This window comes from Asparagus officinalis, chromosome 3 (genome assembly GCF_001876935.1).
Source record: "Asparagus officinalis chromosome 3, Aspof.V1, whole genome shotgun sequence".
NCBI lineage: Eukaryota > Viridiplantae > Streptophyta > Magnoliopsida > Asparagales > Asparagaceae > Asparagus > Asparagus officinalis.
In genome coordinates, this window is record NC_033796.1 from 26,091,189 (window position 1) to 26,108,142 (window position 16,954).

General features: G+C 33.6%; 1 protein-coding gene across 3 annotated transcripts; it reads left to right on the forward strand.

Annotated features, from left to right (window-relative positions):
• On the forward strand, positions 1,780-16,841 carry LOC109833505 (iron-sulfur protein NUBPL). 3 transcript variants are annotated; one of them, XM_020401195.1, is made up of 8 exons: positions 1,780-1,933; positions 2,315-2,434; positions 2,666-2,794; positions 3,865-3,962; positions 11,629-11,755; positions 15,446-15,531; positions 15,882-16,007; positions 16,406-16,841. In XM_020401195.1, exons 1-8 carry the CDS (start codon positions 1,882-1,884, stop codon positions 16,445-16,447), a joined length of 780 nt encoding a protein of 259 aa, XP_020256784.1. In that variant the 5' UTR covers positions 1,780-1,881; the 3' UTR covers positions 16,448-16,841. The 3 variants fall into 3 exon arrangements, with proteins under 3 accessions (XP_020256784.1, XP_020256783.1, XP_020256785.1); XM_020401194.1 differs by having other exon boundaries at positions 1,782-1,933; positions 16,342-16,841; XM_020401196.1 differs by having other exon boundaries at positions 1,796-1,933; positions 2,331-2,434; positions 16,342-16,841.

Below are 16,954 nucleotides of genomic sequence, written 5' to 3' on the forward strand. Positions count from 1 at the left end.
GCTTAAATCTATCGCGAATGACATATCTCTTTATGCCAATTATCTCATAATGCCAAAGCTGTATACAATCACCATTCCAACAATTAAAAGTTGACCATATTCACCATCTCAGCAATTAGAAATTGACCATATTCAAAATAACAGTAACATCTTACAATTAACAAGAAATAGCTTACACATAATAGTAAATGATTTGGGATTAATAGTAAAATTTGACCATATTCACCATTCCAACAATTAGAAATTGACCATCTCATGCTGAACTTCTTTTATCGCCTCAACCTTGAACTTCACCCATTTGTATGACCAAAAGGGCCATCGCCCCCGTGCTTCCGTTCCCAGATGATTGACTATATTCACTACCGCTAGAAAAGGCACGACCATCATCACTCGACGAACCCGTGTGATCATCACTTCACTCACGGAGTGCGACCGAGGACAAAGATTTGGCTTCATTTTTTGTTTAGGGGCCGTTTGTTTGGTTTCCTAAAAACCAAGAAAAGGAAATTGGTACAAGGAAACCAATAAAATAATATTTTTATCCATTTCTATCCCTAAAACTCACCCACAACATCCAATAAAATAATATTTTTATCCTCCAACTCATCTCATTTCATCTTATTTCTTACCTTTAAAAATAAACCAAACACAAGAAATGTGTCACATCATCCAACTCATCACATCTCATCTTATCTCATTTTTTAAAATCACACACATCATCCAATAATATTGTGACAACTCATCTCATTTTATTAAACCTTCATTTCCATCCATTTCCTTAAAAAAACAAGAAATTGATTTCCTTAAGTATGTGTCACATTATCCAATAATATACCTCCAACTCATCTCATCTCATCTATTTTCTTATTTTTAAAAATGAACCAAACACAAACAACCTCAAAACATCATCCACTAATATACCTCCAATTCATTTCCTTATTTCTTTAACCAACCAAACAACCTCAAAACAATTTTTTTTAAAAATCACTCACACCATCCAATAATAAAGAGACAACTCATCTCATCTCATCTCCTATTCTATAGTTTTCTTCTTTTTTAAGCCAACCAAACAACCTCAAAACAATTATTATAGGAAATATGTTTCCTATTCTTTGATTTCCTAATTTTTTTTGCGAAACGAACAGCCCCTTAGACCATCTTCCACGGCCACTGATAACTTGCTCATGCCGTCCACCATGATGAACAACTTAGAAATCGTGAGCATATACTTCCTTCAACGACATATTCACGGCAAAAACCCTAACCCTAACTTGAAATGCGAGATAGGAGAAATGGAGTTTGGGAATTTCTGGTGGTTCCTGAACAGTAGAAGAGAGAGAGAGAGAGAGGGAGAGAGAATACTTGAGTTGGGGATGAGCGCGGTTACCAAGTTCGGTCACTTCATGAAGAAGGTGTGTTTGTAATTTCAAGTGGGCTTTTTCTCTAACTGCTCACATGACAGTCGTATTAGGGCATTGACACAAATACATCATGTACGTATTCGGGGCTGAAACACATGACCTAAATTACATGGGGGCTTGTCACATGGGCTTATTATTATTGGGGCCTTGACACTATTTTACCAACATGTTTTACCTTAAGAGGGGGGAAAAAGAAAAAAGAAAAAGAAAAAGAAAAAGAAAAAGAAAAAGAAAAGATATCAGCTTCACACGGAAGATGAAAGTCCCTTCATAAGCCCAAATTCAGTCTAAATAAGAATCCGGGTCCAACAGTATCCTAAAAAACCCGTCTCGACCCGTTTTGAACCCTATTTCACTCGATAAGCTCTCCCATCACCGTAACCCCAGACTCGTTACATTCGGGAGAGAGTGATAGCAACAAGAAGCCGGCGAAGACTAAAAGAGGAAGACAGAGGGCGAAATGAGACTCAGGATACTTAACGGCGCTCTGCGGACCATCGTAAACGCTCGAAGTACGCTTAATATTTTTCTCTAGTTCTAGGTTTCGATGAGACTCTTCATTAAAACTTTACTTCCCTGATTGATTGTTCGTAAATCTAGGCTTCAATGCTTCTGTTGTTGGGGATTTTTTTTCATTATTTAGTGTCTAGTATTAGGGTTTTTTTTGAGGAAGATTCATGTTTTGCGACGGGTTCAGGCATTTGATCTCAAATTTAATCTGATTTTGTTAATTATTCTTGTGCTTTAAGCTCAACGTTCCACTGGAACACTGGCTAAATTTCTTTATATGGACTCGGAAATTGTCCTTTTTCTTTAAATAGAAAGGAATTGGCTGATATAACTCCTGTACACTTGCTCATCCTAGCGATTCTTTCTCCCAAATTCTTAATTAGGGTCAAATGTCGTCAGATGTTACAGTACAAGTGCTTCTAAAGGCTCCTCAATCAGTGGAATTAAAGACATCATTGCCGTCGCTTCAGGAAAAGGCGGCGTTGGGAAATCTACAACTGCAGGTTTAGTTTCCTAACTCATTTAAAATTTAATTTTCCGTCGTCGTGTTTGTCTTGCCTAAAGTTACACTTTTAGGATATTTTTAAATTGAAAGGCTATGAACTTTTCCACATTCTGCTCAGTATTAGGCTGGTCCTCTCTGATAAATGGAGACAACTACGATACAATTTCCGTTTCTTGTAGGTTCATCCTAGAACAAGTAACCCACTGTGGGTCTTTTTCTGGTTTTGCAGTTAATTTGGCTGTGGCACTTGCTAATACGAGCCAACTGAAGGTGGGTTTATTGGACGCTGATATATACGGGCCATCAATTCCTACCATGATGAAGCTACATCTACATGGGAAGCCAGAAGTGAGTGAAGGTGTTATCCTCTTTTTTTCTTTTTGCTGAATAATTTGCTCACACTAAAATCTAAATTAGTTGTTTCATTCCTGTGTTGTTATTATTATTATTTTAACAGAAATTTTGTTTTTGAAATCTATATGTTCAAATGGTCACATGAATCAAAGTGACATGACTCTAATGTTGCAAGGTCATACATTGTTCCGTGAGAGCACTAAAATGCAAAATCTGAGCTTTTGTTCTGTGGAAATAGGGAGTACCATGCAGGGAAGCTATTAGGGCAACAAATTCTAGTATGAAGTGCTAAAGCTTTTGTGCCTTATGAGTTGTAAGACTCCTGTTTATCACGACCTTATAAGACTCGGAAGATGATGAAATGCTTTCTCTAGCACAGAAAGAATGCTTCTAGTTCCTTAGGGGCATTCCATTAAAGCCCTTGTTTGGCCAATTGTGAAAAATTTGTCTTGTCCTGCATAATCTATACAAATTTTTGGTGATATTATACAAACCATGGGTATGGATCCATTACATAAACAATGTTACTCGAGGCTGTTGTATTTTCTCATAAATTACATCATGTATGTTTCAGCAAAAAATTGGTCTTTATGGAGGTATATTAATCAAACTGGCAGTAGTTATAGATAAATCCTCCAGCTCCTCAGATGCATTTCAAGTTGTTGATGGATTCATAGACTTGCTTTGGTTATCTTCCAGGACATTTTGCATTAGTTTAGATAAAAATTCAGGTGCCATGTCCATTGCAAAGCATTCAGGCAGAAAAAGATTCCTACTAAATGAACATCACAATATTATACATAATTGGAATCAGGCTTTTGAGATTGTTGAGAATAACATGGAGTAGTAGTCTTGCAAATAATTTTCTAAATTGAACTCTTAGGTATTCTTCTCCTTTTCATTAGTATTTCATCTGCAAATTTCCATCTTCATAATTTATTCATTCTACTAAAATTGTGTCTATTTTGTATGCTTTATCCTATTTTCTGTGGTTATTTGATCAAATTTCTCTTTTGAGTTTTTTACTTCAGGCAAAATAATACATGTGCTATAACTTTTTTGACTTTCTGGCAGACTTGAAGATGATTCCCTTTGAAAACTATGGAGTGCGATGCATGTCCATTGGATTTCTAGTTGACAAGGATGCTCCTATCGTCTGGAGAGGTCCTATGGTTTGTTTCTTGTATTTTCTCTGTTTTATAATTTAGTGTTTGAAATGCATACTTTTTTTTCCTATGCGAGTTGCTACCGCTCATCATTTCCTGTTTACAGCTTGAAGGATCATTAGAAATGCATACTTCATACATCATTTCGTTGAATAACTTGCCATGCTTGCTCTTTTCCTTATTTTTCAAATATTTGTTTAAGTAGGTTCTCTTAAGGAGCTGCAAATTATACTCTCTTAAGTGCTTTGTAAATAGTTGTACAGCTTGAATTGTCGAGGGAAGAACTTTCTGAAAGTAGGGGGGGGGGGTTGAATAGGGTATTTGCTAATCTAATCTGATTTTGATGCCAAATAAAAACTTATTCAACTAATATCCTAGCAAATATGATATCCAATTAAATTATGTGCAAGGATAAACAATGAATAATATGCGATATAAACAATGAGACAATAAGAGTGCGCCAAAACAATCACAAACACAATGATATGTTCACGAAGTTTGGTCAACCCTCGACCTACTTCTCCGCTCCTCACCTCGAAGAGATTCTCCACTATCAACACAAAATCACTACACAATCGGTTTTCCAAGCTCACCGAAAACTTTTATAATATACACGTTGACAATCACATAATACACTTCTCTAAGTGTTGACCGACCCGTATCACCTTCCTCAAGTGTTTGGAATTACTATCTTTCCCCAGGCTTTTACAACCAAGCCACTCCTATTGGAATTGACCCTGTTTTCTCCCAACTACTCCTCTAAGTGTCCTTGTGCATTCCAACGTGTTACACCAATATGTGCAAATAAATATTTGTTCTCTAAACAAGTTGAGAACGAAATTTAAGCTCACTCAACGATACAACCCCACAACCCAAATATACGATATGTAAAATACTCAAGCTTAAGTGGTTGTGTGTGTAAACAATGAGTATAACGAAAATTAAACTCAAATTAATTTAGCAAATATATATAAGAATCAAAATGAAAATAAGCTAGATAATGAGTTTAGAAAAACTTCTCTAAACAAAGAGGGATGAAGAATTGAGGTTGAACTCCTCAAGGATGAAATTTTGATTCTCGTCTTTGTGAAACTCTCTTCACATAAAACAAACTTGATTTTTCTAAAAAACCTTTAAAACAAACTGTTAAAACTATTTTGTAAACATTCTTAGTGAAACAAATGGGTTATGAGGCATATATATAGCTTCTATAGCAAAGCAACGTAAAAACTAGCTGTTACCGGGCTTCTGACCGTTGATCGGTCGACTGATGCTATGCCATCGGTCGACTGATCGGTCTGAAACTCAGACGCTGAAAATTTGCTCTGATCGGTCGACTTATGAAGGTGTATTGGTTGATCGGTATTGTCCACAGAATACTAACCTGAAAAGCTAATTTTATAAAATCAATTAAAAATTACAAATCAACTCTAAAAATAGTAAAACTTGAGGGCATGTTTATATACATAAAAATAAATATGTTAAAGAAGAAAATTTTGAAATATCATTTTCCATTTGTGAAAACCTATCTGGTTTGCAAAAACAACAAGAAACCCGAAAAACTGATTTTCTAAATTCAATTAAAAATAACAAATTAACTCCAAAATTATTAAAACTTAGGAAAATGTTTATACACATGAAACTAAATATGTTAAAGAAGAAATTTCTCAAATTGCATTTCCCAAACGTGAAAAACATACTGTTTTGCAAAGTGTTCAGAATACGAAATCGTCAAAACTTGATTTTGATGAAATCATTCCAAGTAAGTTTTGAAATACTTTCAAATAGATTTATAGACTTAATAAAAGATATAAAATCGTGTTGTTAAGTCTATAATCCGAAGACGGCGATAAAACAAAAAACAAATGTGCGTATATAGTTTGAGCTTTAAATATAACACATAAAGTAAAGCCTAAACTACAAAACTATATACCCAAGCAATAGATCTTCAATTTGATCGTCTTGGTTGCGGATGAAGCGATGATGAATCTTGACTTGAATTGCGACGATTTTATTTCGTTTTCCACCAACCTCTAAGATATCGTCGTTTGCGCTCAATTCCATCCAACATTCAATAAAGATTTTTGTATAGAATATCTAACAAGCAAAAATAAACACTCGACAAACGTTGTTAGGAATTGTTTGTTAATCATCAAAACTAGATTAGACAATAGGCTCATAAACATGAGACCTAACAACCTTTTCTTTTTTGATGATGACAAACAATCTACACAGAATATATAAAACATGCATGATAATAAATGAGTATACAATATCTTATCCTCATGCAAGATAACAAAATACTCACAATATACTTATTTTTCTCCCTTTGTCAACATCAAAATGGGAAAAACAGTAAGAATAAAGAGAGTGAAGGTTCCCCATACAAATGAGCATAAGTGAGTATACAACAAATATAGGGAATAAGCACTCCCTATCATAATACCTTAAAACATATATATTAAGATAATTATAAGGTATCAAAATGTGAGTATAGACAAAAAAAAAAAAAAAATCATGACAACTCACATTCAAAAAGACCATGAGAACACATATAGATATATCATTATGAAAAATGTGTCTCAATACACAAACATAAACAAAGAACAATCTATAGACTTACAGATATATATAACTTTATGAAATCAAATGAAGGGAAATCATGAAAAGTTATTTTCAAATGAAACCAAGTCATGAAAGTCATGAAAAACATGAAGACCGTGGAAGTCCAAAAGAAAATTCAAATAAAGTTTTTGATATATATTCCCAATTTGAAAATAAAAGAGAATCATGAACATCCATGAAGGACAAGTATCATAAGAAAATTGTTTTTGAAAAGGATAAGAGAATGATCAAGCAAACATGAAAATATCATTTTTGATAAAGCAATGATTAGGCAAACATGATTCAAGTGATAAGCATGCCCAATATGCCTCTTATATGATAAAAATAATTTCTTTGCAAAAATGTTAGGTAAAGATGTCCGCTAATAGAGATTCTCAATCAATATAAATAATGGACACATCTTTTCTATCTACATGATCATACAAAAAATAATGTCAAAACATTTATGTGTTTCATCCACAAAGATAAAAAAGAAGTGTATGTTTTGGATAAAACAAACATAGATCAATTAAATCATTTTCGACAAGAAAATTAGAAAGATAATCATGTCAAGCTCTTGGAGGTTGTTTCAACCCATTATAAGGCTTTTTGCATAAAAAAATTGATTTGGAAGAAAAAGATCAATAAACCGGGGGATGCTCAAACATAAACCTTTTCATAAATAAAACAATTTAGAAAGTCATTTTTAACATGCATTTGAAATGGTTTGAATTTTTTAAAACAAGCAATGCTAAAAACATAAGAATATGTAAGAATTGACTTCATCCTTGCAACTAGTGCAAATGTTTCGTCACAATGTATCCTTTGGCAAACAATCTATCTTTTCATCAAAATCAAAATCAATAAATATCATAATATGCAATGAAAACAAAATATATTTTCAAGAATAATGTTTTATTTGTAATTAAAAACAATCATTTGGGTAAAATTTGATCAATATTCATTTCCAAAATTAAGTTTTTCAAATACGTTTAAAAATAATTTTCGCAAACACGTTTTCCAAAAAAATAAAAATGGAAACGCTAAATATTTGTTTTGGAAATCAAACTAATTTTGACACCCAAACACTTTTGGTGTCGAAGAGTTTAGGGACATGACCCCTATCAATAAAATTCAAGACCCTTAGGTTATGATCCTATTTGGGCGCATTTAGTGCACGTGTTAGATCATAAGCGCAAATGACCCATTCTATTGCAATACATACAATGAAATGGACTCACTTATTTTTGTTGACTATGAGATTGTGCACGAGGAATATTTGCAAACAAAGATGATCTTTTTAAAGCATTTTGCAAATGTGAGCTTTTCTTAAATCAAAATAAAACTTTGACAAATGACCAAACCTACCATAATAATCACACTTAAACACATTTACATGTTTATGGTGATCAATAGGTGCATGCGTGTGTATGTGTGGTGATGAAACTTTATGAGATGCACAATAAGCATTGGTATTAGAGTTTGTGGGTTTACGTGCATCATAGAAAAATTTAGTAAGATGGCATTTACGATCGCAAATAAAGCATTTATAAATTTTGCTATGCATCTGTGCATAGTGAGTGCGTGGTTTGAAAGAATTTGCACATGACTTTGCACATAGGTTCATAAGTTTCTTATTATTATCAATGCATTTGTTTAATGTTGAATTTAGAGAAGATATACGGTTTTTCATAAGATTCAACTCATTATTAGGCGCATATGCATTGCTATTAGAAGTAGAACAAACATTATTCTTTTTAAATGAATTAAATCCATTTCTAATAGATTCTACCTCTATCATGGCATTATTTTTAGCATTAGATAAACTAGCTATATCGGAAATCAAAATTTTATATTCCAAGCTTAATTTTTCATTGTTTTCTTTAAGTGTTGCCTTTTTTTAGCAATGATGTTAAACTTGGATGCTAGCATATCATGATCGGATTTTAAATTAACATGCTTGTTTTTTAAATCTATAAAATTATGGTGCAATTTATTATAGACATTCATCAAACGTTCATATGCACGAGCGAGCTCATTAATAGAAAGTTCACTATCGGATTCGGACTCGCATACCTCACTAAGGTTATTGCCTAGTGGCCGTGTGCACGATGAAGTTTCAAACTCACTTGAAGTGGAGTCCGTCAAAACAAGTCGGATCTCCTCTAAGTTTTCTTGATGTGCTTCTATAAATATCCACAATTTGTAAGCACTATCAAAATGAGCAAGTTTTTTAGATATAGGTGATTCAAATGCATTAAGCAAAAATTCTAACAAGAGTTTGTTCATTGTAAACATTCTTTTATCACTATTGCTCCACTTGAATTTTTTCAATGTGGGCACAACATAAGTATAATCAATTATTTCTCATAAATCGATGTGTTTAGATTTAACAAATAGTTTAAATTTAAAAATCCATTACGCATAAGGGAAATCATTAAATTTAGGAGCAACATTAATGTCATAGCATAAACTAGGTGCACCGTGCATGTCCATAATTATGATGCAAGCAATATAAATATCAAAACTAGATTAGCAAAATGAATAATAGCGAGGATCTTTGACTCTAGGTGATTAAGTCACGAATCAAGAACACCAAGCTCTGATACCAAATAAAAGTATTCTAGGAGAGAGGGGGGTGAATAGGGTATTTGCTAATCTAATCCGATTCTATGCCAAATAAAAACTTATTCAACTAATATCCTAATAAATATGATATTCAATAAAATTATGTGCAAGGATAAACAATGAATAATAGGCGATATAAACAATGAGACAATAAGAGTGCGTCAAAACAATCACAAACATAAGGATATGTTCACGGAATTCGGTCAACCCTCGACCTACGTCTCCGCTTCTCACCTCGAGGAGGTTCTCCACTATTAAGACAATCACTACATAATCGGTTTTCCAAGCGCACCGAATTTTTTTTACAATATACACGTTGACAATCACACAATACTTCTCTAAGTGTTGGCCGACCCGTGTCATCTTCCTCAAGTGCTTGGAATTTCCTCTCCCTAGGTTTTTGCAACCAAACCACTCATCTTGGAATTGACCCCGTTTTCTCCCAACTACTCCTATAAGTATCCTTGTGTATTCTACAATATGTACAAATAAAGATTTGTTCTCTAAACAAGTTGAGAACGAAATTTAAGCTCACTCAACGATACAACCCCACAACCCAAATATACGATATATGAAATACTCAAGCTCAAGTGGTTGTGTGTGTAAACAATGAGTATAACGAAAATTAAACTCAAATTAATCTAGTAAATATATATAAGAATCAAAATGAAAATAAGCTAGATAATGAGTTTAGAAAAACTTCTCTAAACAAAGAGGGATGGAGAATTGAGGTTGAACTCCTCAAGGATGAAATTTCGATTCTTCTCTTTGTGAATCTTTCTTCACATAAAACAAACTTGTTTTTTCTCAAAAACCTTTAAAACAAACTGTCAAAACTATTTTTTAAACATTCTTAGTGAAACAAATGAGTTATGAGACATATATAGTCTCCATAGCAAAACAGCCTAAAAAACTAGCTGTTACTAGGCTTCTGACCGTTGATCGGTCGACTGATGCTATGCCATCGGTCGACTGATCGGTCTGAAAACTCAGACGCTGACAATTTGCTCTGATCGGTCGACTTATGAAGGTGTATCAGTCGATTGGTATTGTTCACAGAATACTATTCACCTAAAAAGCTAATTTATAAAATCAATTAAAAATAACAAATCAACTCTAAAAATAGTAAAACTTGGGGAAATGTATATATACATGAAAATAAACATGTTAAAGAAAATTTTGAAATATCATTTCTCATTTGTGAAAACTCATCTGGTTTGCAAAAACAGCATGAAACCCAAAAAAGTGAAAAACTGATTTTCTAAATTCAATTAAAAATAACAAATTAACTCTAAAATTAGTAAAACTTGGGAAAATATTTATACACATGAAACTAAATATGTTAAAGAAGAAATTTCTCAAATTGCATTTCCCAAACGTGAAAAACTTACTGTTTTGCAAAGTGTTCAAAATACGAAATCGTCAAAACTTGATTTTGATGAAATCATTCCAAACAAGTTTTGAAATACTTTCAAATAGATTTATAGACTTAATAAAAGATATAAAATCGTGTTGCTAAGTCTATAATCCGAAGACGGTGATAAAACAAAAAACAAATGTGCGTGTATAGTTTAAGCTTTAAATATAACACATAAAGTAAAAGCCTAAACTACAAAACTATATACCCAAGCAATATATCTTCAATTTGCTTGTCTTTGTTGCGGATGAAGCGATGATGGATTTTGACTTGAATTGCGACAGCTTCATTCCGTTTTCCACCAACCTCCAAGATATCGTCGTTTGCGCTCAATTTCATCCAACCTCCAATAAGGATTTTTGTATAGAATACCTAACAAGCAAATACACACACTCGACAAATGTTGTTAGGAATTGTTTGTTAATCATCAAAACTAGATTAGACAATAGGCTCATAAACATGAGACCTAACACTTTCTCCATCAATTTAATGATTTACTGATAGTGATACCCACCTGATTTTTTTTAGGCAAACAAAACAAGCTGTACTTAGTCTAGTCTACATTGTCAAGATTTTCGAGGCTGCTTTTCCAATATGAACTGTTAGTGGGTTATTAAAATATTTTGTCATTTCTTCTTCTGTTTCGACTCATTTTTACATTATTTAAGTATTGCTGTCCGTGGTGCTATTTGGAGGTTTCTTGTTTTTTGACTGCCTAGATCTTGCAAGACAGGTATATATTTTTGCAACCTTGCACTAAACCTTTTTGACAGTATATCTTCGGAGGCATCCTTGCTTGTACTACTAGCTCCTTCTAATGACCCGCTGCCATTTAACAACCAATTAGTGATTCTCTTCCATGTTTCTTCATTGTAGACACATAACTTGTTTCTTGTGTTTTATGAACTACAGGCACTACTGATATTACAAATACACAGTGATCATTTGTAGCTTTGCCATCTGTCTCTAAATTTTGTTGCACAGAAAAGTGTTCGCTTTGTCATTGAACTCAACTAATTTCAGGTAATGAGTGCTCTCGAGAAATTGACTAGAGGAGTTGCTTGGGGAAACATCGATGTTCTGGTTGTAGATATGCCTCCTGGCACTGGAGATGTGCAACTATCTATTTCTCAGAGACTACAGTTATCTGGTAAGCAGATGCGGATTAAAAGAGAAATAAAAGAGAGATTACAAAATGATTATACTCAATACTGTTTCCCCATCTTTTACCTGTGATATATATTACAGATATAGGTAATTAGGTATAAGATGATTTAAATAAATTCATCATACCTGATATTTTGAAATTAATATTTTTTTGAAAGGCAACATGTGTCTGTATGCTCTGCATTTTTTTTTTGAGAGAAAAAATTTTTTGTTGAATTTTTTTTTTGAGAGAAAGTATGCTCTGCATTTGAGTTTGCTTGATGCTTTTGAACCTAAAACCCTAGTGGACTTAGTGCAAATATGCACCTTGATTTTTCTTTGTAAATGCGCTTCTCTACTAATAGTTCAATTTGAATTTTCCTTCTTTTGATTGTATATTCTAGATGCTAGGCATGAGAGTGCATGCTTTTTTTCTCCACCACCTCTTGATACCCAATGCCTCACCTTCCTTACCTCCTCTTGATTTGCCACCTCATGTTTGGACAATGTTTGGAGATTTGATTAAATATACGAGAGCAGTAAAAATATCAAATGTTGGGTTCATATTAGATAGGAATCTTCTATACAGCATATGTCATGTGTATTTAATAAGTTAAATTTAAAGATAGTTATAAGAGCATCTCCAAGGGATCCCTTAGATGTCCCTTAATTTGGGGGAACTTTAAGGGAGGGGTTGGTTCTCCTCCAATGGTTCCCCCTTAAAAGTCCTATACCCCTTAATTAATTATGTTTAGTTTTTAATTTTATAGATTAGGATTTAATAAAATATGTGGTTTATTTATAAATGAATAAATAATTAAATATTAATAACTAATAACAATTAATTAATTAATTTAAATTAAGAAATTACCTTATATAATCATTAAATTAATTAATCATATTAAAATCTTAATTATATTATTTTAAATTAACTTAATTATATTATTTTAAATTAACTATACATTAACTAAATTTAATTAACTATAAATTAACTCTAAAATATAATATATTAATATAAAATTATAAGGGGAAAGTTAAGGGACTTTAACCTTCCCCTTAATTTGAGGAGGAAGTTAAAGAGACATGAGGGTGAAGGGGAAAAATTCCGGTCCCTTGGAGCCAATCCATCTTAAAAGTCCCCTAATTTAGCTAAGGGGCTGGATTTTTCCGGCCCCTTGGAGATGCTCTAACATCCTAGACATTATCTATCTGTGATGTACTTTTTTTCGTGAAGGGTGCAAAGACAATGTGTTTGTTATGCGGGAGAAAGCTCAAGCAGACAATTAACTAAAAAGTAAAAAGATCATCTAACAATATAGAGTGCTTTTGGGCATTGCAGACATTGTGTTTGGGTTTAGTTCTAATTCTTAAAATCCATTATCTCATCATAACCCAATCACACCTGATGAGTTTAATATTGCATTTGAAAGAGAAATTGGTTTGCACAATATCAAAATCCTGCGCCTTTATTTTCCCCCCGTTTTTGCCACATCATAACATACCCTTCCAGAACACGACATATCAAGACAATTGAATGACTGTAATGGTCGATATTAAAAAGGTAGTCCATATAGTGGAAAGAGGGGCAAGAAGGTGAGAATTTTCCACTTGAATTGACTGACTGGGCTGGATGAAAACTCCGTGTGAGTTGTCGACAGTTTTGTTGGCTTTTCCAGTGAGACTTCAGGAGGTTAACTCTTAGTGCGTTAACTATCCTGTTGTTTTGCTACAGTAAATGAGAAATTCCTTGTTTGATCTACAATCTTGTCGTGCTCCTTATTTAAAATGAGAAGGCTTTATTGATGTAGTGAGCATTTGTTACTCGTGTTATGTGTGAAAATCTTGGGAGAACTAGTAAAAGTTTATGTGATTGTTTGTGAAGAAAGTGTGTTATAGATATTATTGATATTTATATTTAGGAGATATTATGAGATAATTGTTGAGATATTTTGAGATGTGGTTAGATACTATTTTATTTTATACCTAGTTTGTAATATTTTCCTAATCTCTATGTAAGAGAGGTTAAGGTTAGATGAAACAATAACTTTATCCTCTCTATTTTCTCTACATGTTATTAGAGCCTACTCGATTCTAGCAACTTCGCTCATCTTTCTAGATCTCGAGGCTGTCGATAGGGTTTTGCATGACCTTCATGCTCCCCTCGGTGACTACGACAACATCTTCGGCGGCTTGGAAAACATCTTTGGTTTCTACATCATTTGATTGCTAAATTTCTATTGAAGCTGAATAAAAAAAGGCCTACAAAACCCTAATCTCAAGATTTGGGGTGGGGGGTGGGGGCGACACTAGTCATCACGAGGAGAGCCCATTAATACTTTTTATCGATGGATAGTACCTTCACATACTATTTACTGTGAAAAGTATCGCTATCTGTCACCTTCCGATGTTGGGATGCAAAAGTACATAGTAGCTGGCCCGTCTGGGGTTTCTCGACTGGCTGACCTGACTAGGATTTTTACTGACTTACACGCCTAAGATTTCTCTATTGACTGACTCGCATAAGGTTTCTACTAGCTTACCTCCCTCGGGATTCTACTGACTTTGACTATGCTTTTCTTGATTCTGACGTCTTCAAACATTCCGAGCAAAGATGACTTTACCGAAGTTCTTGCGACTAGGTGTTTATTTCTATTTGTAACAAGCTGGACATATATATAGTAGATATGTTCTAGCTTGAGGGCGAGTATTAGATATTATTGATATTTAGATTTATGAGATATTGTAAAATGTGGTTAGATATGATTTTATCTTATACCTAGTTTGTAGTGTTCTTCTAATCTCTATTTAAGAGAGGTTAGGGTTAGATAAATAATATCATTGGCTTTTCTATTTCTTGTTTTTGAGAAATCTATTATTAAAGCTATTCAGCATCTCAGTCAAGATTAGAACATTTCCACCATCATTATAGTTTTTATATACAGAAAAACATACTCGTCTTGTCTTGATTGAAGAAGTGTAGTACTTTGGTTCTGCTGTTTTTATTTTCCTTTCTTTTTCGGCTTAATCACAGTTAAATACCCTATAGTTTCCCATTTCACTTATATACCCTCACTTATTTTTGGCAGCACTTATTTACCCTAAAGTTTTTAAAACTTTTACTTGTATACCCTCGCTTGTTTTTCGTAGCACTTGTATACTCTAATTTTTTTAAAACTGGCACTTACAATACCCTAAAGTTTTTAAAATTGACAGTGTGGCACTTAAATACCGTAAAATTTTAAAAATTGAATACTCTCGAGTTTGCATAATTGAGGGTATTTAAGTGCAAATTTTAAAAACTTTAAGGTATCTAAGTGCAAATTTTAAAAACTTTAGGGTATATAAGCGTTGATAAAAGAAGTGAGGGTATATAAGTGCACCTTTTAGGAATTTTAGGGTATATAAGTGCTGCCAAAAACAAGTGAGGGTATGTAAGTGCAAAGTAGGGAAACTATAGGGTATATAAGTGTTGGTAAAACAAGTGAGGGTATATAAGTGTAAAGTAGGGGAAACTATAGGGTGTTTAAGTGCAATTAAGCCTTTTCTTTCACACACCAGATTTCTGGAGTTTATAATATCTTGTGCAAACGAAAAGATTCAAGTTTGCGACTTGCAATGGAAATGGTCTTTTATAGTCATTTTACGATTGAAATCTACCTTACTCTTTTTTTTGTACGAACTTCTCTTTCAACAGGTGCTTTGATCGTGTCAACTCCTCAAGATATTGCATTAATTGATGCCCGGAGAGGGGCCAGTATGTTTCGTAAAGTTGAAGTTCCTGTAAGAACATCTGTCTTCAGTGCTTATCTAAGTTTGCTAGTTAGATATCATGGCTTTTGATCTCTGACTCTATATGTTGACCATCACATCACCCATAAGATTGGATATTATGTATTTCTTTTGTACATACTGGAGTTTGTCACACTTTCTTCTTGGAGTTTAGGATATATGACCCTAGCAATCAGCAAAATTTGACATTAGTCCTCGGGAATTGAAATTTAGCATTCTTTTTTATGGAGTTAATAAAGGATCATCTCCCAATATTATCACCTCATTCAACTCTTCAGATTTGTTGAATGATGCATGCATACCTCATTTACTTAGCTTTTCATTTTGCAATTTTTCTGCAGATTTTAGGTCTTGTGGAAAATATGAGCTGCTTCCAGTGCCCACATTGTGGTGAGAAGTCCTACATTTTTGGACGCGGGGGAGCACGAAGGACAGCTGAAGAGATGGATATGGAATTCCTTGGCGAGGTTTAATAATTATCATCCTCTCTAATGACACATAGATATGTATTTTTCTAGATTTTTGTGAGCTTTTTTATTAATTATGGAGTAACAGTTTGCAACCAGCTAGAGCCTACCTGTGTCTGCATCTGTTTAACATGCAGATATTTGAACCTGATACATACCTATGAGAGCTCAACCACCTCTTAAATCCTAGAAACACTTCTCTGTTGTATTATTTTCTTATGTATATATAATTTTTACATCCTGTTTTAGATACCATTGGAACACTTACATCCTAGAAACACTTCTCTGTTGCATTATTTTCTTATGTATATATAATTTTTACATCCTGTTTTAGATACCATTGGAACAAGAAATCAGGACTGCTTCTGATGAAGGCAGTCCAATTGTCATATCTGCAGCGGAGTCAGCAGCAGCCAAAGCATATACCAATGTGGCTGTAAAAGTTACCAAAAGATTAGAAGAGCTGGCAAAGGAACGAATGCTAGGCCCACAGATCATGGTGTAATTGTTAATAATCAACAACTCCTGTATTTAGAGCTTGCTTTCAATAATGCATTGCTGCAGAGACTATTGCACTGAGCTCTGGATCGGTTTGATCGTGACAGAAGCCATGCCTTTCATAAAGCCTTCTGCTTCTCTCTGACTCCTGGTATTTTTCTTGTGTTTTACCAGATGACTGAAGAGTGGGGTTTTGTGAGACTTGTGTACGCTTGATATACTGAATTCTACTCTTAAGTGTAAATATGTATCCTACAAGCAATCGAGCATGTATCTATATCAAACTCTGTAAAGTTGCTTGTTTAAGCGGAAGGAGCTGTCTTCTACCGATGCTGATGTTTGCTTGTTCTCCTGAGTATTGAAGATTATGATACTATTCTGGCAGAATTTAGAGCATGATGTTGTGTGGTATAGAGCAGTAGATTTGCTTTGAGTGATTATCTATGATG